This window comes from Lepidochelys kempii, chromosome 9 (assembly GCF_965140265.1).
Source record: "Lepidochelys kempii isolate rLepKem1 chromosome 9, rLepKem1.hap2, whole genome shotgun sequence".
In the NCBI taxonomy this organism is placed as follows: domain Eukaryota; kingdom Metazoa; phylum Chordata; order Testudines; family Cheloniidae; genus Lepidochelys; species Lepidochelys kempii.
This window is the reverse complement of record NC_133264.1, coordinates 80,105,288-80,129,217: the sequence shown is the minus strand read 5'-3', so window position 1 is coordinate 80,129,217 and position 23,930 is coordinate 80,105,288. Positions and strand designations below refer to the sequence as shown.

Below are 23,930 nucleotides of genomic sequence, written 5' to 3'. Positions count from 1 at the left end.
TGTTGTTGAGAGAAAAGCTTTCAAGCTTACACAGAGCTCTTCTTTGAGTTTCTATGACTTAGGCAGACTGAGCTAATAATGGATAAATTGAGGAGTTCCAATTGGAAAATGGGGCTGTCACTCTCCAAGGGTTAACCTGATGCAACTCACAGCAAAATCCAAAGCCAGCTCAGAAAGGTCAGCTAACACTACAGAAATATCTAATGAGCATGAATTATTCCATAGCAACTGTAAATTGCCATAGCTGCTTCTGTTACAGTAACCAAGTGAACAAAATGCCTTGAACTGCATGCAGAAAACCACAATCCACTTGGTCTCTTTACTGAGGGCTTCTTTTTGCCTGAGGTAAGAACTTGTTTGTATGTTCCATAGCCTGAAAGACACCAACAATTGTTCTGTATCTTGTTCATTCTGTGGACCAATGATGTGCAAGAGACTTCACAGACCCTCTCACTCTCCCAACACCCCAATCCTGAAATATATGGATCTCATGTTTCCTTCTCCAGAACACTAGGACAGGCTTTACAGACCAGTTTGAGAATCACAGGTCTAAAAGTGTGGTAGCTATCACAAATGCAATGCGTAGGAATGTAGGAACTGCCATTTACTTATATTTTGTTTTCGAAGAAGAAAGAGTTTCTGTGCCCCTGTACTGCAATGTAAGAGACAAAATTGACTGGACAGTGAAACAGCCTTGCCAAGGCGGAGCTACTGGATTAACAGGGCAAATACCACAGCCAAGTTAAAAAAATCTTAAAATGGAATTGATAACTCCACATTAACCAGAGCGGTCCCATTCCCTAGAAGAAAAGACTCAGCTAAAGCTTCCTCCAGTACTACCACCATCTCCAGCACATCCTGTAATTCTTCACTGAGGCTGGGTGCAACCCAGGGGGGGCCAGATCTTTGGCTAGTATAAATTGTGTAGTTTCTTTGAAGTCAATGGTGCTGTTTCAGTTTATATCAACTGAGAGTCTAATCCTTGATCTCTAACACAGCCACAACAGGTTTGAAAATTCAACTCCAAACATTCATCACAGTCTGTGAAAAACAATAGCTTCCCTGATGGGATACAGCAAAAACCCACCACTGCTGGTTTTTTTGTTTGTTTGTTTGTTTTTAAAGGACGACAGAGGAAGGGGTGGGACATATGGGGGGATGAAGATGGGACTGCCAGGAGCTGGTTTCCTCAGCAGGATTGTACTGAAACTGTGCATGTGACAATTAGGTTCATCTTTCCACAGATGTAACTGCATTTAACTGTCCAACAGGTTAAAAAAAACCAACCCTGAGGTGCAAAAAGAGACAACACACAGATTCTCAGACAGAAAAAAAGAAAAAAGCTGCTTTTATAATGGCGGCAATTACAAAAAAAAAATCTCTCAAAATTATTCTTGCTAGATATAGGGGACAAACATTAGTGTAGGGTAAGATTCCTCCATTCAGAAAATGACTGCCACTGCTTTCTAAAGATTCATAGTGAGATGCTGGATGAGATTCAGAGGGTGTGCATGTCACTGCCAGGCAAAGATAACTTTCGTCCCATTATACGCAGCCCTGATTTTCTGAAGGTTTATAGAAGCACACACAAAGTCTCACAGGGAAACAAAGCATGAAGAGAATAGCCATCAGGGATGCCTGACTCACCTGTGGTTAACCAGAGACTGGATAGCTGAGACTACTACATTGTTAATGAACTCATTCAGTAAACATTTTGTAATAGTCACACTGAGCATATTAAGTGAGATAAGTTTGTTTGCTCACACCAATTTCCAGGTATAGTCATCTCCATGGTTATGTAAAAGAAGCACCATTCTATATTATGACACACATTCTGCAGTTACTCATTTCCTGTAGCCCCCTGTGATAAGATTGATTTTTCTTTTAGTTCTTTTCACCAGAGTACCTCAAAGTGCTTTTATAAACACTTGTTCATTAAGTCTCAACACCTATCCCATGCAAGATAGGCTAATATGGGAAAAATGATGCACAAAGCGGTTAAATGACCTGCCTATGATTAAGCAGTGAGTAAGTGCGAGAGCCAGGAACACAACACCCAGGTCTCCTGGCTTCCAGTGCTGTGCTTAAGCCACAAGATCATGCTTCTTTCCATTAAAGGCATCCTGACCACATCACATCATAGAGTGGCTGTTCTGGTTACTTGGATTTTTAACTTAACTTGAGGGATCTGGGTAGGAGGTAGTGATAGTAGGTGCTGGGACAGCATATTTTACCCAGTGACATCACTGAATGCATTTGCCAGTGGTTAAAATAATACAATTTGGACTGCCACATTACCGTGTTAATTGATCTTGTCAAGGTAAAGGTCTCTATGCCCCTGCCTTTTTCCTGTGAGATTCAGCCACTTTGCTCAAAACAGACCCCCCCCCTTTTTTTTTTTTTTTAAGTAACCCTCTCTGGCCTCTTCCTGCATCCTCAAACTACAGGTCAATGAAATGCTAGTGGAGAGAGAGAGAACAATTAAACATTTCTCAAACTGCTACAGCTATTAACAGGAACAGCTGTCTCAGACTCTTCTTGTGGTGGTGCAGGGCTGAGCATAAACAACATGTACTTGTGGCATAATAGCAGAAACCCCCACCCATACCATTACTTACTTTGTACTGGGGGAGTTCCTTCCACCGTCTCTTGTCACTGGCTGATCAAGCATGGACATCATAGAATAACTATCCACCAATAGGCTATCAGGGTCATCTGTCTGACCTGGAAGTTTCCCAAGAGGAAAGTCTTTCCACTGCACTCCATCTGGGTGGGAAAATAACATTCATGGTACAAAACAAGTGCGCACTTTCTAAATAAACTTCAGAAAACAGTATGTGGGCTGTTCATACATTTCATAGCTCATGTAAGAATTGTGTAGCACACATTTGGGAATAACTTCTCCAAATTTTGATTCTGACTTCTGCTGCTTCTCCAAAGTATAGCTTGTCCAAACATTTTGGGATACTCTGAGTTATTAAACCCCACAGATTCCAAAGCCAGAAAGGACCATTCTTGTCATCCAGTCTGACCCCCTGTATAGAACTTTTGGGCAACAGAACTTCCCCAAAATAATTCCTAGAGCAGATCTTGTACAAAAATATTGAATCTTGATTTAAAAGTTGCCAGCGATGGAGAATCCACCACAACCCTTGGAAAACTGTTCCAATGGTTAATTACCCCACTGTTAAAAATTTACACCTTATTTCGAGTCAGAGTTTGTCTAGCTTCATCTTCCAACCACTGGATCGTGTTATGCCTTTCTCTGCTAGATTGAAGATCACATTATCAAATATTTGTTCCCCATGTTGCAGGTATTTATAGACTCTGATCAAGTCATCCTTTAGCATTCTTCTTCATTAAAAGTTTGAGCTCTTTGAATCGATCACAATAAGTTACAGTTTCTTATCTTTTAATAGTTCTTCTCTGAACTCTCCCGAATTTATCAACATCTTTCTTGAACTGTGGACACCAGAGCTGCACACAGCATCCAGAAGTGATTGCATCAGTGCCAAATACACAGGTAAAATAACCTCTCTGCTCCTACCTGAGATTCCCATTTATTCATCTAAGGAACATATTAGCCCCTTTAGCCTCAGCATCGCACTGATAATCACTTTCAGCTGATTATCCACCATGACCCCCAAGTCTTCTTCAGAGTCACGTTCTAGAGCAATTTCTTTTATTTAAATTTAGATTTTTTTTTTTTAATATACTTGTGGCATTTGAAAACTAACAAAGCCGTTCATGTGTGTTAATTCCGAAAAGCACCTGATTTGATTCCTAAAAAAGTCCAAGATCTAGTACATGGAAAGAGCCACTTGCACACATGTAAGACACTCCCCCATCTTAAGGAGCAGAAAGCTATATGTTTGCCACCAAGCAGTTTGCTCCTTTGGTTTCCATCCACAGTAACCTCTTTGCCAGTATCCCCATCAGCAAAGACAGGAGCGGAAGAGAGGAAATATATTTTTAACCAAGTGGGAGTTGGATAATTGGAACAAGATCACTTAAGATAAGGGGGATTCAAACTGGGATTTTTCAAAAAAGCATAAGGGAGTTTGACACCAATCTCACATTGAACTTAGGTCTCTTTAAAAATCCCAGCCTGAAAGTGTTAGCAAAATACAGTAGTAATTGAAAACAGGAACTTGCCCTACAGAATAGAAGGGAAGCAAGACAAAAGCTGGGGGAATAACCTGTAAAAAATCTTTTGCACATGACTGGCCAGGGTGGGGGGGAGAAAGAGATGTGAAAGAGGGAACACAGCAATAACTTGGAAAGTACACATTATCTTATCAACTGGTAGGGTCTTACAACAGTGATGGGCACAGTTGTATCTTCCCCACCACTTCCTACTCCTTTATTCAGTTTCTGATAGTCTACAGGCTGCACACTCTCACAGGAATTATCTGCCAACTTGGACAGCAGTAATGAGGCTGTTTGTTTGTACTTCATATTCAAAGTTCAGCAGACAATGCCAAATCCAAGTCATCTCCTACATTTCAAAAGCCAAGTCAAAGATAGGTGTGTCGCATATCATTGTTTGGAAAGCAAGGCTTCTCAAAACTCGTTTGCTTTCCTGATAAAGGGATGGCTGCTACTTTGGAGGGGGAGAACAGGAACCTGATCAATCTAAAAAAATAAGTGGTATTTCATGTTCCAAGTAAGAATGTTAGCCCAAAGGAGAATGGAGTTGGGGGGTGCAGGAAGAAGGGTAAAACAAAGCAACCTCACTTGTCTCAGGCTACTGGAAGTGGAACCAATATGGCAGAGCCATGTACGCAAACCAACCACAGCACTGAAAATGTTCTCTATTCCAGCCAGCCATAGAATGTGAACCGAATGTTTCCAACTCCTGCTTACCATGGAAAAGTTGCTCATTTCACTGTTACTTCATTCTCCCACTCACCTGAATATTCAGCTCCAGTGACGCAGCATCAATCTGATTAAGAGTAATTGCTTAGACAAACAAAAAATAACGTACTTAGGAAAAGTATCTGAGTGAACTGCCTTTCGCATTGTTGCCCATGTCTCCTTTCATGCAGCTCCATATCTGAAATGCCTTCCCTGATCTGACTCACCAGTTCTTTCCTCCTCATCCCATCCCCCCACCAAAGTCTTCAACAAATTGTGCTTCTTCCATGAACCCTGTAAACCTTAAAATCCTCCTAGTCCCTCAAAAATAAGTGTTCAATAGTAGTGGGGAGTAGTCTTATAACTAACAATGTGCTTGCTAAACTGCCCTAAACACAATAGTTTAATCTCTTAAGGGTTGTAAAACTTTGGTCTAATTCCAGTTGTTGGGTTTAGTGTGCGGGGTACTGGGTGGTGTTGGTATTCATCCATTTGCATGCTGGCTGTGTATATTGCAAGCTTCCTGAAGCATGGTACTTGTATGGAAAGCACTTTGCACATCACTGGAAATACATAAATAACATTTTTAATGAACTCTTGGTCTGATAAGGGGAGGCTTTCAGCATGTACTGCCAAAGTCCATGAAATGTTCATATTTTCTTTACTGCTCACTACTAGCCCACACCCTTCTCCACCAACTAGGTGAAGTGGAATTTTAAGTACAGTGATATGAAAGTTAATGAAGCATTAACTGTGTGTACCTGTAAAAAGTAACCACAGCGTTATGGGAGCCACGAGAAGGGAGATGCCTATAAGTGGCAGGCTGTGAAAAAACAGTTTACAGGGTTTAGCTTTAACATGGATTTGAAGTACGCTTCAGTCTTAACCAGGCTGAGAGGTTTGAGGGGCCACTGTGCGTTTCAATTTACATTTAGTGGTGACAAAAAGACCCAGGACATCAGAGTAAGTCTTAAAATCACTTTTACCTGCACTGATCTGCCAGATGGACCCATGCAGCGCTGCCCTTTTCTCAGCAATAACCATCATGTTATCAGCATGAAGAAGTTCCTCCAAAGGCGTTGGCTCAGCTTCCATCTCTTCTTCCTCAGCTTCCTCCTCCCCCTTGTCTTCTTCATCACCAACACCACCCAGTACAGTTTCTCGCCTTTCCACCCTCTGGCCTTTGGCCTGACTCTCCTGTCTGGCCTTCCACTGTAAGCTCTCAATGGTGTAAATTGGCTGCCCACTGCTGTCTGAAGAAGAGCCTGGACTGGAGAGAGAGTCTCCTTCTTGGGTGTAGATGGAGGAGAGATAGAGAAGGTTCTCCTGAGCATCTGAAGGCAAGGGAGGCTCCATGTCTGACAGGATCCTAGAAAGAGAAGGAGGGAACCAAAGCATTACAAGCAAGGAGAGACTCCAGGACAGAGGCTTATGGAATTGAGCAGCTCTTAAAAAGGGCTCTTCTAAACGAGCTCTCCCATGCCATTGGGATGGTGCGCATGACAGAGGTGGTAATTCTCCCAAGCTGAGTGGGGTCCTAGGCTACTCACTCTCCCTCTTTGCTTTCTTAAAGATTCTGATTTTTTTTTTCTTAATTTCCCCCCTAATGATTTTCATGAAACAGCACAGATTACAACCCTTATAAGATCTCACTACATTATTAACTTCAACCAGCCTTGTCAATGATTCTTTGCCCATATTGCTTTTCCGATACCTCAAATGTGGATTTTTTTTTTTAATCACCAATTTCTAGTTTCTCTACTCCACTCTTAATTTGTTTTTTGAAAGAGAGACCTGAAAAATTCTGCTGCTTTCTCTCTTGTAGCACCAGTGGAAAGAAGAGCAGAAACAATATAAGTTTAGTATACACCACAGGGTTTCCACAAGGGTGACAGCAGGTCAGTGAAGGTGTCCCAGCCACAACTGAACATACTTCTTTTTAGTGGCTCTGACCAGGTTGCGTATGATCTGTTTCCTGTCCCCTCTTTCCTTTTTCAAAGAGATGAGGGTCACACTTACAGCTGCAGGAGGTGTGGGGTTGCCCAGCAGGGAGCTTCCAAACATTTATCAATGAGCTTTATCCACTGCAAAGAAACTCTACGGAGAAACAGCTTCCTTTTGTTTATCTGACTCTGTGAAGGGCGTCTCATTTTCCTCCCTTAAAAAACAAAACAAACAAACAAACAAAAAAAAGATAAAGAAGAGAGGGGCCTCACAACATAAGAAACATGTTTATAACCAACCCTTTACATTTTTATAGTACCTTTCACCCTTAAGAGGCAGAGTTAACGTGCTTCTCAGGCCACCATTCCAACCAGCTGTGGAATGCAGCTACCTCTGGAATGAAGCACAACATACCATGATCTGGCAGTTTCAGCAACTCTCAAAAGTTCAGGACAGGAAGTGAAAGACAACTCACCCAAAGGCAACATATGCTAAGTAGGAAGAATAAAATGAGAATAGCCATAGTGGGTTCTGGTCAGGACACTAAGAGTAACCCCAGGGTGTTGCAAAGGCAGCACCGTCTGACCTAGTGGTGGTCTGAGCACAGCACTGGAAGCCAGGGACTCCTAAGAACTGCTTATTATGAGAAGTCCAGCCGGCATCTGTAGTAACACAAACTACTGGTTTAGGTTTTATGTATAAAACAGCACTTTAGCAGTGCAGTGCTCTCAACACCATGCTGGTGCATTGGTCCCTTACAGGAAAAATTACCACCTTTCAAATCTTGATAAAACCCATAATGAAGTTTTGGAAATGATTTTTCCATATATTACAATGAACTAAAGGGTACCCAGAAAGTGCACGTTAAAAAGCATGAAAACTGAGATCTTGAAAGCCATAGGAAATTAATGTGACCAGTATAATTAGGATCCTGAATTTCTGACTTGAAAGTACTACCATCTTCCTTGCACTGGAACAGGAGAGGATTTTAAAGCCATCTTCATATAGAACCTAAAGAATTTCAGACTCACTCACTGGCTTTTGCTTTGGCGTTGGCAGTCAGAATCTCAGCAATCCAGTTGATCAGGTACTGAGGCCTGAGTTCTGAAGATTCAGAACACTGCTTCAGGTCAGCAAACATTTTCTCTAGCAGGGTCTGTGTAAAGTCTCGGGACTGGAGGCCCTTTAGCAGAGGCTGCCAGAAGTAGTAAAATGTCTGAGGGATTTTGAAATCCAGCAACTCTTTATTTTCTATGAGAAAAAAACAAAAACACTACACTTAAATGGTAAAGTATTTTAAACATAACATCTGGTTCAGTGATAGCTCCAAAGCGAGTAGCATATACTGTATTAAGTGGCCTTATATTTCTCCTGACATCCCACTCTGAAGCAGTCATAATCAGCAAAGACAGGAAAAAACAATGAATGGATAATTAGGTAATTAATACAATCTTTCAATGAAAGCAGAAAATATGAAGCCTGATCTAATCATGCAAGCCACAGGAAAACCTCTCTGTTTGGCTAATGCTTTGCCATCATAAGCTCAACGCCCACAGAACTGAGAGCTAATCTATCTAAAAAGTTACTATAAAAAGGGTTAGTAAAGGGTAAAGCAACATAGTATTGAGCAGCTCCGAAGAGCTCTATTACTGTAATATAATTACAGCAACATGCAGATAACCCCCTGGGAACCTCTGAGGTGGGGATTTTCAATTAGTCCCAAGGGAGTTAGTCACCCGATTTCCAATGACAATAGGGTTTGGGTGCCCAACACTCTTTAGACAGCATTTTAAAGGGGCCAATGTTGACGTCTCTCAGTTCAGTCTCTCTCAACCTGTGAGCAGCAACACGGAAGCAAGTCACAGCTAGAGGCAGTCATACAAGGGTAAGAATTATTTTTGACCAGTTCCAAATGGAAATTCCTGTGGTCTCCATGAAACCCGTAGCTATAGTGGATACAGAAAGAGAGTCACAATCAGACTTAGAAGGAACCCTCCGCTTGCAACCACTTAACTGCAGCATTGGCATGGAAGGTCTGCCTTCATGCATGTAGGAGTGAGTACATGAGAAGGTAGACATGAAAATAAAAGGGGCTCCAAAAAGATGGGGTAGGATTTACCAAAACTTGTCGTAGACAAAAGGGACACGAGAGTAGGCCTGGTGTAAGCACACAGCATGTTTCAATACAAATTACACTAATGCAAACTTAATTTTTCATCATAATGAGAAAACATATTAAGCCTAACTCACTGCCTTACCCTGGGGTGTGTTAATTTAAGGCAGGGATTGGCATCCTTCGGCATGCCGCCCGCCAGGGTAAGTCCCCTTGTGGGCAAGGCCGGTTTGTTTACCAGCCGTGTCTGCAGGTTCGGCTGATCGCGGCTCCCACTGGCTGTGGTTCGCTGTTCCAGGTCAATGGGGGCTGCGGGAAGTGGCGCGGGCCGAGGGATGTGCTTACCGTGGTGGGCCGCATGCCAAAGGTTGCCGATCCCTGATTTAAGGGATTTCACATAAAGTCTGAGACACTAACCTTCACACTTGATATTTAAAGTCTCCAGTTGTTCCACAGTTGGGATGAGACAGCCATCATCTAGAAGAGCTTCAGCCACCACCTCCCTATAACAAATAGAAATCCCCATTAGTCCCACCCGTACCTCACATTTCCAAAGCATCTCTTGTCCTGACCCCCAAAACACTTCACATGCTACATACAACGGGATTCATTTCATCTGCTGCTGAAATGTGGTGGGACGTGCCAGCTCCTTAATAGGCAGGATTTGACTTTAATCAACTAAGGTCATTAAATGTCGACTTCAGCTGACACCCTCAAATCAACAGAAAAAAACCCCCAATCGATAAACAAGCGGCACAAATGCAGCCTCCCTCCCCCTTGCACCTGCAGGGATTGGTGTCACCAGCCCTGTGGCTGTGCAGGGAGCCCTCTGCAGCCCTGCCATCACAAAACTGCTCTCTCACACACCAGTTGGGAGTGCTGGGGCGGGGGTCTCTGCTCTGTTCCACCAGGACCCGCTCAGTGGAACTGCAGAGGGCTCCCTGCATGGCTGCAGGGCTGCTGACACACAATCCCTGCGGGCACAAGGTGCGAGGAGGCGGCTGCAGTCCTGGAGGGACAGAGCAGAGATCCCCAGCCAGGACTGTGAGGAGTACTCCAGCAGGAGACATTCAGTAGCGGGGTGGTCTCTCCCATGGTTGGGGAGTTAGCCAGGCCAATGACACCCAGTAGAAACCTCAATTAAAAATTGATTAAAATAAAAACGTAGTTCTGCCAAGCCTATTAATAGGCCCCAAAACACTATACGAGCTCTAGTCTGAGAGTTAAGATACCCACTGAAACGGGAGGGGAAACACAATCCTCCAAACCAGAATGTGACCAGGTCACTACAGTTAACACTTGTACTCTGGTGAGGGGGGAATCCCTAGGCATTGAGATTTCAAAAGCAGTGCAGGGGATTCAGCACTATGTTTTTCATTAAAATGATTCGATAATGTGTGGTAGAGGTCTAACAACCAGGATCTATAAGAACCACAAGCAGTCAGCCCTGTTAAGTCCCATCTGAAAGATGGCATCTCTGAACCTCTGGCAGAAAAGCATCCCCGTATCACGATGTTAAAGATACTAGTTCAAATGTCAGAAGACGGGCACTCCCTACTGCCATTTTCTGCAATACCTGGGATGTACTTTGATGTCTCCCATCCAAACATCAGCCAGGGTTAGCATGGGAGATCTGGAGCTCACAGCCCAAGATGGCGTGCAATTGCTAGTACAAGGGCTTGGTGCAACTGAAGTGGGAGACAGAGGAAAGTCATTTAAACTCTCTGGTGACTCTCTGGTTCAGATAGGTTGAACTGGAGGTTGGCAGTGAGAAGCAGCAGTAGGTTCAGGTATAAATTCCTACAGCCACTCATTATTTGAATAAGGGCTTCTGCTCAGTCCAGTGTTTGGTAATATACAAAGGACAGCATTAAAAATAACAGCACAAATATCAAACCAGCAATTTTCAAATGCAAAATGCTCAAGTGAGAGAAAACGGCATCTCTGCTTCTATTTTCTTTGGGTTTACAGAGGTAGAACCAGAGTTAAACAAGACATACTTTGTTACAGGATGCCTGTGGCTTTTATTGTCTGGGGGGGAAGGGGAGATCCCCAAACCCAAATCTGAACATCAAGACAAGTTAAATAGACCTGATCTAAGATTCTATAGACACCAAATTGCAGCAACTAAGTGATTCAGGGAGACCCCAGCTACTAGAAAGGCTATCCATAGACTGTGACTTGCCCTACAAAATAGGTTCTAATTTAGATCCCTCTCTTTTCTGGAATCTGTTCTAGGATAATTACTGTATTCCTAGATACAATGACTGTTCCTCACTGACTATTTAAGGTTACAGCCATGGAGATGCAGGCTCAACCTTGTGATTACGCAAACAGGGATGACAAGCACAGCTGACTCAAGTCATTAGCACTGGAAACTAATTCTGCTTTTAATCTCTAGAGGCATCTTCCTGCCTTTCCACCACTGCACACATGTGGTCTATATGGACAGAACCATAGCAATGAACAGTACCCAGAGTCATGTAGGAATGCTAAATGACGTGTCTTCTCAGGTTGTATGGAGCACTAGAAGAGGTTATTGGACCCCGTTAGCCCTGGACTCTGCCACCTGGATTGCCAAAACCAGTGAACTAGTAAATTTGTCATTTTTAGACTCATTTCCTTCCTGCCTTCCCAGCAGTTTCTCTGTTTTCCTACAAACATGAGACCACTCCCACTACTGCATACCGGTATCTTATTGCTCGTTGCCCACCTTACCACTTCTGACAATACAGTACCATCTTTCAGCTGATCAGTGCCATCATCTCCATGCCAGGCCTTCCCTACATTCCAGTGTAACCCTTTTCCCCTCCCTGATGGTTCTCAGTCTGAGGGAATGGCAAGGAACGAACATCAGGTAGGAAGAGGGTCATGCTATGGGGGCAGGCTTGGATCCTCTCCACTAGTCCCAACATCACTTGCAGCTGGTGGCCAGACAGCTGCCTCCATCCCTGGCACAATGGCCAGATAAATGCTAAGGGGGGCAGGGTAGGGGAAGGGGAGTGGAAAGTCTAAAAAAAAACTTGCCATCAAAGAACTCCCATCCAAATTCTAGGTGCTTCTGACATACATATAAAACCAATACTAAATGGAGTTACAACAGTCATCCAAAGCAGTGGTGTTTCTCCATTACCCACACCCTGCCACATCTCATTTAATCATCAGTCAGCAGGATTTAGTTCCCCACCACGCATCTCCATTCCAACTGCCTCAATTCCCTGCCAATGCCCAGACTGTACTGCTGTATGCCCAGGCCGGGCCAGCCACTTCAGATGGGGTGGGAGAACAGGTCAAGGAAGGGACCCTCACAGAGTATACACTACCAGTAGCTCTCTCATACAAAAGCAAACCAAGCTCAAGCACCCCTGTTCATCCTAACTGGGCAGAGTGTCATAGGAAGAAGGCAACCTCTCAGGTAGGAAGGTCTGAGGCCACTTAGGGCTTCATCGGTTAAACACACCATTTTAAATTCCACCCATTAGTCAATACCCAGTCTCAGCAGGTCCTGGAGCACAAGCCTAGTGTGCTGAGGGCAAGAAACTGTACTCATCAAGCAGCCTACCAACATTCTGCACTAGGTACAGCTTTCCATTACATTTCAGATCCAGTCCCAAATATGTTGCATTACAATATTCAGTCTAGAGATGAGAAGACACCGATCATAGTTAAGGCTACATTTTTGTCACTGTGGTCACAGAAGTCAAGGAATCTGTGACTTCCAGAGACCTCTGTGATATTCTCTGCTTCAGCCCCAGGTGTTGCAGGACTCTGGAGCTGACAGCCAGTGGGACCCTGGCAGGGTTCCAGCGACAGCAGTGACAAGTGACAGGAAGCCCCCTGCAAAGTTCCAGCAACAGGTGACAGACTCCTGAGGGGCCCTCCTCAGGGTTCCAGCGACAGCCTCACGCGGGGGAAAGGGGGCGCCTCAGGTAAGCGGCTGGGGTGTCCCGTTTTCTCTGTGGGAAATATGGTCACTCTGCAGCTCCCAGCTGCCCTGGGCGGAGGGGAAACCCCACAGCTCCCAGACACCACAGTAGTGGGGGAAACCCTGGAACTACAGCAGCAAAAGTCACAGACAGGTCACGGCGTCCGTGAATTTTTGTTTACTGTCCGTGACCTGACAATGACTTTTACTAAAAATAACCATGACAAAATCTTAGCCTTAATCATAGTGCAAGTTTCATATCCAGGAGAGAACACAGCAACCTCACCCAATGCCACTATTTGATCATCTGGAAACAGCTGGGAGTGAAACCAGACCCCAAGTCGTAGACTTTGGTCACAAACATTGATTGTACATCCCCAAAAGGGCTGAGAGATCCTGACCCAACTACTCTCCTTCCTTCCCCCAGTGATTGAGCTACAGCCAGTTTGCTCTCATCCATGGTCCAACAGTACCCAGACGCCAGGAAATGCATTTGGTTGCACTCTTCAGATCACATGAGACAGCAATTTTAACCTGGGCATCACCAGCATACTGCAAATGCTTCAGCCTATGCCTCCTCACTAATTCTCTTCATATATGCACTGAATAAGAGGGGTGATACAGTAGATTCTTCCAATACAAAACACTAGAGTATCCTTGGAGCAGAATACACCGATCGCCAGTTCGCACCTTCTAGCCACCGGGAAATTAGCACATTTTCTAAGGGTTAACTATGAAAATGAAAGCAAAAATTTTCCCATTTTTAAGAAGTAAAATATCCGCAAAAATTCACAGGAAACAGTTGTTATGCCCCATCTTCCCAAGAAAGAGGGCTATGGTAGTCCTTTAAGAACTAGACTCTCTTTGCAGGCCTCCTGGAGGTGTTATCTCTATAGTACCTGTGGCACTAGTTAGAATTCCCTGGACTGACAGAGTATTTCTAGCACTGCCAGAAACATGCACAACACAGAGCAGTTCCAGTTGGCTCCTTGGGGCCTCTGTACGGTTAAGCAAGAGGGTACTTATCAGACCAATGGTATGCATCATAAAGCACTCCTCCTGTTCTCTCTGCTGCTTTTGCATCCAAATACCATTCTTTGCTCTCTCTTTGGTGTCAAAAGGCAATTGGCAGATTCATGGCAGAACTTCAAACTGGAAGCCACAAGCTGTAGGGAGCAGAGGTTCTATTTTTAATTTGTAATGCTTCGGTGGCTTATTGGCCATTCACTTGCAGTTTACAGACAATTCCAATTAAGGGAGGGAGGTTTGCACTCAGAAGAGGCGAGATCCATTGGCATTACCCAGTAGGAACCTATGCTATGCTATAGCATTGGTTTTGCTATATAAAGATCAATGGAAACAATAATGTGACAGGGTCTTATTTTCATTTTTAATATAGTAATGTACTACTGCTAATAAAAAAAGGCAAAAGACACAGGTAGGATTCTTTTATGGGAGATGCTTTTAATCACGCTTGACTCTCAAAGAAAGCCTGTGGGAGGAAGAGAAATGTCACTCCAGTCAGAGCATCATTTCCAGCTGCTGGAAATAGGTACAGCCTCCCCTTAACTATAAATATAACAGCCCATACTGTTCTTTACAAGTTTGAAGCTCTGGACTTAGTAATAAAGATAGAATGAGAGGAAATGTGGTCTAATGGCCCAAGCATGGGACTGAAAGCCAGATGATCCCGAGTCCAAATCCGGGCTCTGCCCTCTGACTTATCACATGGCCTCCATCAAGCAACTTCACTTCTCTGTACCTCAGTTTCCCTATCTGAAAGAGGGGTAGTTCTTGAATATGTTTGCTACGAGTCACAGCAAAGAAATTCCAGTAGAGTTTGTTCCTCCAGTGGTTCACCATTTCCCCAGCAAGCTCACCTGCTTAGTGCAGGCAAGTGCAATCCATTCGCACACAGCATTTCTGAGAACGTGGTTGCATCTGTGCATAGTGGAACCTGTCCCATTTCATCAATCAGTTCCACAGGGCAAATGGATGAAAAGAAGTATGCTTCTATATTTTACAGGCCGACATGCATACGCGCACCACGATTTTCAATTATAACAAATGACTTTTTGATGCCTCAGTTTGTAGATGCTCAGTTTGACACACATTGAAGGGGTCTGATTTTTCAGATAAGCGCTCAGTAGATTACTTTTACAGCATGTCTCTAATTGTGCCTCATAGCTGTGCATACATAAATTAACACAATATCCATCTTTACATCCAAGTTGCATTATGCTCCCTTCGGTTTGTTCAATGGTTTATTCCAGCGATTGTTTCCAACTGTTCTATTTTGCCCACACAGTGTAAGCAACAAAGGCCTAAATTCTCACACAACCATCTGCAGATACCAGGGCAGGAAATAAAACTGTCCCAGCATCCACTGCCTAGAGGCCAGGAATTCATTTTGATGGGCATGAAGCACTTTTGGCGGGCACATGCTGACAGAAGTAAGAAGCCCATTTCATGTTTCTGTAGGATTGTGTTGTTGCTGGACTAGTAGCTTCCTTTTCTTGAGCCTTGCCCTGTAGGTTTCAGGCATGGGAGTGGACCAGAACAGGGTCCCAAAGGACATGGCTGTATGAAATAGCCCAGAACTCAGTCAACTGCTCGTCATCTTCCCTACAGTGGACTCCAAGATGGGAAGCAGGAGTTTGTTTAAGGACTCTCAGGACAGCGGACATGCGGGCACAGGGAGAAGAGAGAGACACCAGTGGCTTTTGGTGCAAGCGTGAGACCTGCCAACTAGGCATGTTATCACCTAGCATCCCTTTTTCAGGACTTTTGAGGCAGCTGCCTCCCTACAGTTGCAGCCCTAGCCCTAACTAAATGAATACAGTCCTCTATCCCAGGGAATTTAGCGTGTGTGCACGCTTGCTTACTGACCACCCTCCACTGGGTGAAGTGTTTTTCAGAAGATACACATCCACTGTCCACCCCCAAATTTTTACTGCAAGATAAAAAAATCCACATCCTACATTGTTTTATTTTCAGTTAGCTGCTTTGTGCCCTGCATGTATCCTCTGTGGGAGCAGAGTACCAGGCACAGACAAGACCAGTTAAGCACCACTGCAACTGCTCTGGGGCCCACACAGAATTGAGCAGTGAAGGACTGACAAAGGGTAGGGCTGGTGCTCTAAAGCTGTGAGAGCTGACATTGAAATATAGGTACAAGCACCATGCTGGGAGGACTAACCAAGCCTAGTACAGCTGCAGGGCCTGTAATTCCCATTGACCCCGGCACTAACCATTGAGTGGGGAGCAGAATTACGAGGAAACGTTACCAGCACATCCCTGTTATTTCAGGTAGCTTAAGTTACAAAAAGCATTGCAAAAATGTAACAAAACCCCCAAAACCTGCCACATGGTGCAAGAGTAAGAGGGCCCTGTGTAAACCACAGTTTCACAGAGGGCGAAGGATGCATGAAAGTGCCACCAAACGCTGACTTAAAAAAAAATAAAATCAAATCAAACCTTGAAATTGACTAAAGTTAATTGTAAAATTTATTCTGTGCAAACTCTGTGAAATTCAATACTTTGCCATTTACACTGTGGTGATTTTTAAAAACAAAATAAAATTACATTTATGATTTACAAAGGACCCTATGCATGACAAGATCAGGTCTCAAGGCCCAGCATGCTAGGGAACCTGCCATTCTCCAGCTGATAGTCTGGGCTGGTTCAGGAAGGGAGCTTTGCTCTACGCTTTGTCTTCTCTGCTTCCTGTCTGCCATGACCAAAGCAAATGTGCAGAAACGCGCACACCAAGACTTTTCTCTCTGCCAACTCAACTCCTCCTTCCCCTGGAGGGAAGAAGAAAGTCAATTCATCTGACTCAATTCTTCCTTATTCAGGCCTCCAATGCGGAGCAAGGAGGATAAAGAAATAGCCCTGCTCATCTTGCACGCCATGGGAAGAGGTTCTAGTGGCAGACACACTCACATTCTCCCCTGCTTGGGCAGTGCTCCCTTCCTCTATGGGGAAAGAGGAACCCACCATCCCTCTCCCAGACTGAGAACAAAGATATAATGCCTGGAGTCCTCCCAGTCCCCTAGGCAAAAGGCTCCACTCCAGCAGCTGACATGCTGCATGTCAATGCTGATCCTACAGTGTGCAGGTGCATAGGTCCCAATGTAGGAATGTGGCAAGCAGATGCTGGGTCACCCATTGGTGCCTCTCTCTATGTATCTAGGGCAGGTATGGGGCACAGAATTAATACTGTCTCAGCTGAAAGGCAACATGACTATGCGGAACTGGGAAAAAAGTTGTATGTGATGGCAGGGGTAGGGGCAAGGGATGCCCCTTCCCTCTTTCCCCCCTCCCCGCACACAAAAATGTTTGCTAGAAAGTCCATCCAGAGGTTGTCCTGTCCTTGGGCCAGAGAAGTTACCTGTGCCCAAGCACGAACAAAAAGGAGGCTGGACTGAAGTCCAAAATTGTGAAACCAGCAGTTACAGGAAATAAATTTTCTTGGAGGCTTGGAGGAAAATATCAGAAAATGAAAACAAGTCTAAGGCAGTTTATTGCAATCGCAAAACCTCTCTCTAGCACCATCACCACTGCACGCTCCAGCTCTCTGTTGGTTTTACAAGTGGAGAATTGGTATTTTGCAATCCCATCCTCCAGAGGTGGCTGCCATGAGCAAGAATTTCCTTACATAACAGTAACAGCCCAGTGCAGTGCAGTGCAATGCAGCCAGATTCATAGTACCCCACGTGACCCCAGCGATCGGATTACCCCATGAAAGTACTTAGTAAAGAATTGGAACACAAGTCACAAGCTATAAATCTTGTTACATTAACAGATGCTCACTTCCCCCTTCTTTCTTCCTGCTTTCACAGTTTGGAGTCTTTGTTTTTCCAGAGAAAAAGCCCTAGTAATCATTACATAATGCAAAAACAAAAACAGCTAAGTAATGGCATCCAATTACATTTTATTAATAAAGCTACGAGGGACACATTATTCAAGTACTTATTTTTAAGGGAGTGGAGTGTGGCGGCATGGCAGATCCTTCCCCCACTTTATAAAAACTCCTTTAGGTCATAGGCTATGTTCAAGCCCCATTCTCTGTCATCTAGTCACTGCGCCAAGTCACTGCCCTGAAACTACAAGGGAGGCTCCCAGAGGTGAAATTTGAACAGTGAAAGGTGGAAGTGAAAGCTAGGCTATACAGCTTTTATAGCTAACCATCTGGCCACAAGGTTTCCTCTCACCATTATCTAATCCTTCACAAACTCTCATGTCTCGGGCTCTCTTCCTACAACAACTGGTACCAATGACCTGGAGCAGAAAGGCTTTATATCACTTTCCTGGTCTTTTGAGACATCCAGTTCTCCACAAACCAAGGACATTGACTATCAAAAGTTAAAACAATTAAATAAATTAACAGCAAGAGCTGACAAAAAAAAATCTACTTTTTAGTTTTGTGGCAGTTTCTACAGATGTATCTTGTGAAGTAGCAGAGATATCATTCCAACTTCAAGCCTCATTCACACTCTGCCTGTTCTCTAAAGCAGTGGCTCTCAACCTTTCCAGACTACTGTACCCTTTTCAATAGTCTGATTTGTCTTGTGTACCTCCCAGTTTCCCCTCACTTAAACTACTTACTTACAAAATCAGACATAAAAATACAAAAATGTAACTGCACACTACTGCTGAAAAATTGCTTACTTTCCTATTTTTACCAGATAATTATAAAATAAATCAACTGAAATATAAACATTGTACTTACATTTCACTGTATAGTATATACAGCAGTAGAAACAAGCCATTGTCCATATGAAATTTTAGTTTGCACTGACTTCGCTAGTGCTTTTTACTGTAAAACACTGTAAAACTAGACAAATATCTAGATGAGCTGATGTACCCCCTGGAAGACTTCTGAGTACCCCTGGTTGAGAATCACTGCTAGATGCTTACTGTATACCCTCAGCTACAGTATGAGGAGTGGCTGTAGTGACACCCATCAGCCACAGTAACCAAGAGCAACACAAAAACTTTCACTTGAATGTAAGTTAACTCCAAGAGGATTCTCTTTCATGCTTTCTTGCTCTACAGAACTCCAGCCTGGTACCCAGACCTGTGTACAGCAGATACTTTAATTAAAAGGGCTACCGTTTATTTTGCCCAGGTGCTAGCAAAGAGAAACCACTGCTCAGATACTGAATTCAGCCAGAAACCCGAAGAGAATTCTTCCAAGCACCCACATTAAATATTCACAGCATGATACACACAATATGCTTAAAAAAAGGGAGTTTGCAACGTAAATAATTTAGAGAAAACATTAGTGCAGCGCTGCTATGCCAATGGTGGAAAGCCAGCACTGCAGAGCTCTGAGAGTGCTTAAGTCGGCAACCCTAAGGCCACAGATTCCTTAGCATTTCATCACCTCCAAACATTTTTAATTGGGCTGACACAAATTCACCTCTCCCGTAGCATATAATGATATTTGGTGTGTGACAGGATCAGGCCGGATGGCTACAGGAAAGTAATAGAAGGCAGATATATTAGCCCCAGGCTAAGTAGGTCCCTTTTCCCTGGGTAAGGTAACAGGGAAGGTTCCAGATCAATCAGGAACCTTCTGGAGACAATTAAGACAGGCTGATTAGAACACCTGCAGCCAATCAATTAAGGCAGGCTAATCAGGGCACCTGGGTTTTAAAAAGGAGCTCACTTCAGTTTGTGGTGTGCGTGTGAGGAGCTGGGAGCAAGAGGCACTAGGAGCTGAGAGTGAGAACGCGGACTGTTGGAGGACTGAGGAGTACAAACATTATTAGACACCAGGAGGAAGGTCCTATGGTGAGGACAAAGAAGGTGTTGGGAGGAGGCCATGGGGAAGTAGCCCAGGGAGTTGTAGCTGTCACACAGCTGTTCCAGGAGACACTCTAGACGGCTGCATTCCACAGGCCCCTGGGCTGGAACCCGCAGTAAAGGGCGGGCTCGGGTTCCCCTCAAATCCTCCCAACTCCTGGTCAGACACAGGAGGAGTTGACCTGGACTGTGGGTTCAGAAAAACAGCCAAGCTGAGGGCTGCTGTGAAGCTCCAAGGCGAGCAAATCCGCCAGTAAGCGCAAGACCCACCAAGGTAGAGCAGGAACTTTGTCACAGGTAGTATAAGTAGAGCAGCAGCTTCTAAAAGGCCATTCAGAGGCACAAACAGCTCCAAGTTGTCAAGTGAAATATTTTTGGAGAAGCCTAACTAATTAAGGACCAGACAACATTCTGGGTGCATTTGGAAATGCACTTCAAGTGCTGAATGTACCCAGTACACACTCATACAGCATAGCGAGAACAGTGGAAAACAGAGCAAAAGCTGAGAGAGGACACATCTGATGACACACCAAACCCAGAGCAGTGCTTCAGACAAGCTGCTAACTTATGATTTCAGGGTTTGTGGGGGTAAGGTTTTCACAGAAACAATCATGAAGGAATACTACAAGATGGTTTACCGTACCATCTTGCTCTTAATGGAACAAACATACCAGGCTATGTAATAGTCCTAACGTGAAGAGAAGCTATACAATGTAGGATTCTCCAGAGAAATGACACTCCCTTCAGTCGGAGCAATGATCATTCTCTCCTATATATTTGATTCCCAAAGGCTTTGCACAAAATCTTGGACATATGTGTTCAAATAGACAAGAGCATCAACAAGGTAGCATTAGGAAATCACTGCAATATATGATCAGATCTAGTTGCAAAGCTTGTCTGCTTCAGTTTTGCCATAATTAAAAATGTACTAAGTTCACTTTCTTTTCCTGCATCAGCACCTACCTGAATCTCTCCAGTCGATCCCATTTCACATTAGAGTCAAGCATCTTGTTTCATCATCAAAACCTTTCACCGCTCTGTCCCCTAGTGTGTTTCCCCTTGCCCCACCAATGATGCCAACCTCAAGTACCCGTTTGTCAGCTTCTTACACTGACATCTTTATGCTTTCTTCCTTGATACCCCCTATATCTGAACTGAAGGGCAAAACTACCATCCAATGATCTTTCAATTCCCTCTTTAGGATCCCCCTGCAACTGATACCTAAAAGAAAATCAACCAATTTATGATGTCCAGGTTAAAGTGCAAATGGGGGCATCTGACATTCTTTATATTTCTAATTATCAAAAACTTTGCAGCTGCATTTCTAACATATATTATATATTTGATATCTCTCTCCCAGCCCTGCATGTGTCACTTGTCTCAGACTGCAAGATTCTTGGGGCAGGGACTGGGGCTTCATACGACTTTGTACAATGCCTAATGAGGCTCCATCCCAATCGAGTCCTCCAGGATCTACTGTTACACAAATATTTAATGATGTGAACAGAGCTAATATTGCCCCATAGAGGTCTTGCGAAAGTTAGACCATGTCCACCTCATAAGGCTGTTGTGAAACTGAATTCTCAGATGGAAGTAGAACATTCACAAGGAACTACTGCTCTATTTTCTTTTAATTTTTTCATCTCTGCTGCCATTTTGCCAGCTGCCTGTATAAAGCACTGATGTGTAGTGCTTCATAGAACTGGGTTTATTCTACTTCTCGGGTAGAGCATATTGCCAAAGGGTTAAATACACAAAACCACCCCATCGGTCAAAGTGACCTTGACTGAGTTGTCAATTATCCCCACCCACCCACAAGCAAATGGCTGCTGAGGTTAGAGCAACAAAGAAAAAGGAAGTAGAAAGAGTGGTCACATATCCAAGGGCCAGCTGCACACACAGGCCCCTGGCAGGGGAAACATTCTTTAGCAGAAATCAAGAACTAAGACCATAGGTGAGTTATCATCAGCAACCTATGACTTTGTCTGTGACTAACTTAAAGTACCCAGTAAAATGGTGCAAGCAGACAGCCCTACAGCTGTACAGAGTTATGGTTCCTGCCTGGAGTATGCGGCTGCTCTCCAGATAAACTGTACCTGCTCTCTTGCAACAAGTCTTTAATCTGAGCCAAAATCCACTCCACCTCGGAGGAAGAATTACACCATGCTTTGCGGGCCTTTCGTAAGGACTGAAGCTCCTGAAGAACCTGCATAAGAGAGAAAACAGTATCAGTAAATAAATATATTTTGCTACATGGGAGTCATTGAGAGCAGGAGGCACTACTATAAAGAGCAGATGCATAATCCAGGCATTTCATTCATAACCCTGAGAGTGGCTCTCAGAGCTTCCCTCTCAACCGCATTATAAAGCACTAATACGGAAGTGTTCTGACTAAGGACAGGCCTAAACTGAAAGGGGAGCATGATCAAGGATTCAGAGGCAGAAAACTAGGTATTAGGACTCCCTGGTTCTATCCTCTGCTCTCCAGCAAGTCCATCTCTGTTCCCAAGTGCACACCTGTAAAATAGATAATGCCTACTCGAGTCAGGATTTTGCCATTAATGTTAAGCACATGGCAGAGACGCAAGTGTCAAATCAGCTTAGTGATCTATGCAGCATTCAGGATGCAGTAGCAGTTGGAAAACAGCAAGCAAGGTGTCAGGCTATACCAAGAATAGGAAAGACTAACGCTAGAGACATATGCTGCCACTCTAGAAATCAGACTCGCTTTCAGCTTCACACACACACCCTTTAGCACAAAGTTATACACTCTGCTAATAGGGACATTCGCACCCAGAGCAAGTAGCATTTCCATCACTACCCTGAAAAGTACCAGTATAGGGCACCTTCCGTTTACAGCTGGGAAACCACAGGCATAATGCCAGTGGAGGCTGCAGGGAATGTGACATCATTGAAAGTGTAAATTTCCCAATGTTTTGGTGACATGCTCTCGCAGTTTTTGTGCATGGGAGAAGGTGCAGAGACTTTTCAGCACAGGGCCCTCTGCACTATATTTCACTCCCTTCTGTGGTACACCGGAGTCTTCTGGGGAGGGGTGGCTTAATATGCCTTCTGATTTTAATATCTGTGTCAGGGGGTAGATGGCATTAATTTACTGAGCACTAATATGGTGGGGTTCATCCTGTATGGAAAAGAGACATGGCCACACACTGCCAAGCTGACAGTGTAAATCAGACTCAAACACCACGTACATGATAAAAGTAGGTCAACCCTTCGTGTGCTCAGTGATTTTTTAAAAAAAAGACATTTCAGCACATGGTGTTCATCACCAACAGGACTTCCTGCAGAATTCTGTTCTGAGGAGGCTGATGAATACGGAGAGTTAAGGAGTCCCATACACAGGGGTAGGCACAGAAGTTGTTGTGCAGATGATGAGACTGAAGGAATACCAGTTAGGCCCTGGAAGAACCTAGAGAACCGTGATTTCTTGTGCTTGTCTGAAGTTGCGTGTGTTTAATTTGCTTAGCACAGGTCACAATGATGAGGTGCAACAGATGTTTTAAGTAACAAAAATCAAGTCTGAGATGTGACCTGAATATCACGAATCATTAAAATATCTCCAAGCCAGTTAAACATGAACATGTGCAGGAATATGTGTCCTTATGTTAGAGTATTTACTAAAGAAACTCACCTAGGTCTGATCTACACATTAATGTTTCACTGTTACAGTCAATTCAGTGATCTTAGCTTTACCAGTATAGTTAAAGCAGTACAACCTCCCTAGTATGGATAAAATTATACTGCTATAAAGATGTCTTATACCAGGATAGCTTGCTGAATGGTAATAGCTATACTAGTATAAAGGCACCTGTACACCAGTATAACTGTACTATAATTGAACTGTAGTTCAGACAAGCCATTTGTAAAACTAGTTAATTTCCAAAATTTAACATTGATTCTAGAAATCCATACATCTTTTTAGGTCTATAGACATCCACTGTTCCCAGGTATGGACCTTAAAGAGTAAGCCATTGGCATTTTACAGTCTCTAAAATGCAAAATCAGACTGTACATTTTATCAACAGCAGCTAATTCAAGAATATCTCTAGTTCAGTGATGTAAGAATCATTTGTATCCAACGCAATATTTAAAATCAGAACCAATCTCAGATACAATTAGGATTACTTCATAAATTAATCAAGCTAGTTCACACCACCTCTGAACTGTTGGATGGAAATCTTGTAGAAATAATAATAATAATCTCACTCTTCTGTTACCAGTGTATTGCTTCCACAGAGTTTAACAGTGTGAAAAGTT

The 23,930-nt window shown here is 43.7% G+C and overlaps 1 protein-coding gene and 1 long non-coding RNA gene across 3 annotated transcripts in view; one reads left to right on the top strand and one right to left on the bottom strand.

The window, feature by feature from the left end:
- The window catches only part of LAS1L (LAS1 like ribosome biogenesis factor), a 47,116-nt gene that overhangs the window by 10,537 nt on the left and 12,649 nt on the right, over positions 1-23,930 (bottom strand). For both annotated transcript variants that reach the window (XM_073361027.1, XM_073361029.1), the window contains exons 7-12: positions 21,749-21,858; positions 9,332-9,417; positions 7,837-8,052; positions 6,877-7,015; positions 5,844-6,226; positions 2,619-2,766 (exon numbers count right to left, since the gene is read on the bottom strand). In XM_073361027.1, coding sequence (XP_073217128.1) covers positions 2,619-2,766; positions 5,844-6,226; positions 6,877-7,015; positions 7,837-8,052; positions 9,332-9,417; positions 21,749-21,858 — 1,082 coding nt within the window. The remainder of the gene's footprint in view (positions 1-2,618; positions 2,767-5,843; positions 6,227-6,876; positions 7,016-7,836; positions 8,053-9,331; positions 9,418-21,748; positions 21,859-23,930) is intronic.
- Positions 1-23,930, top strand: part of LOC140917702 (uncharacterized) — a 37,903-nt gene that overhangs the window by 9,427 nt on the left and 4,546 nt on the right. The window lies entirely within an intron of this gene.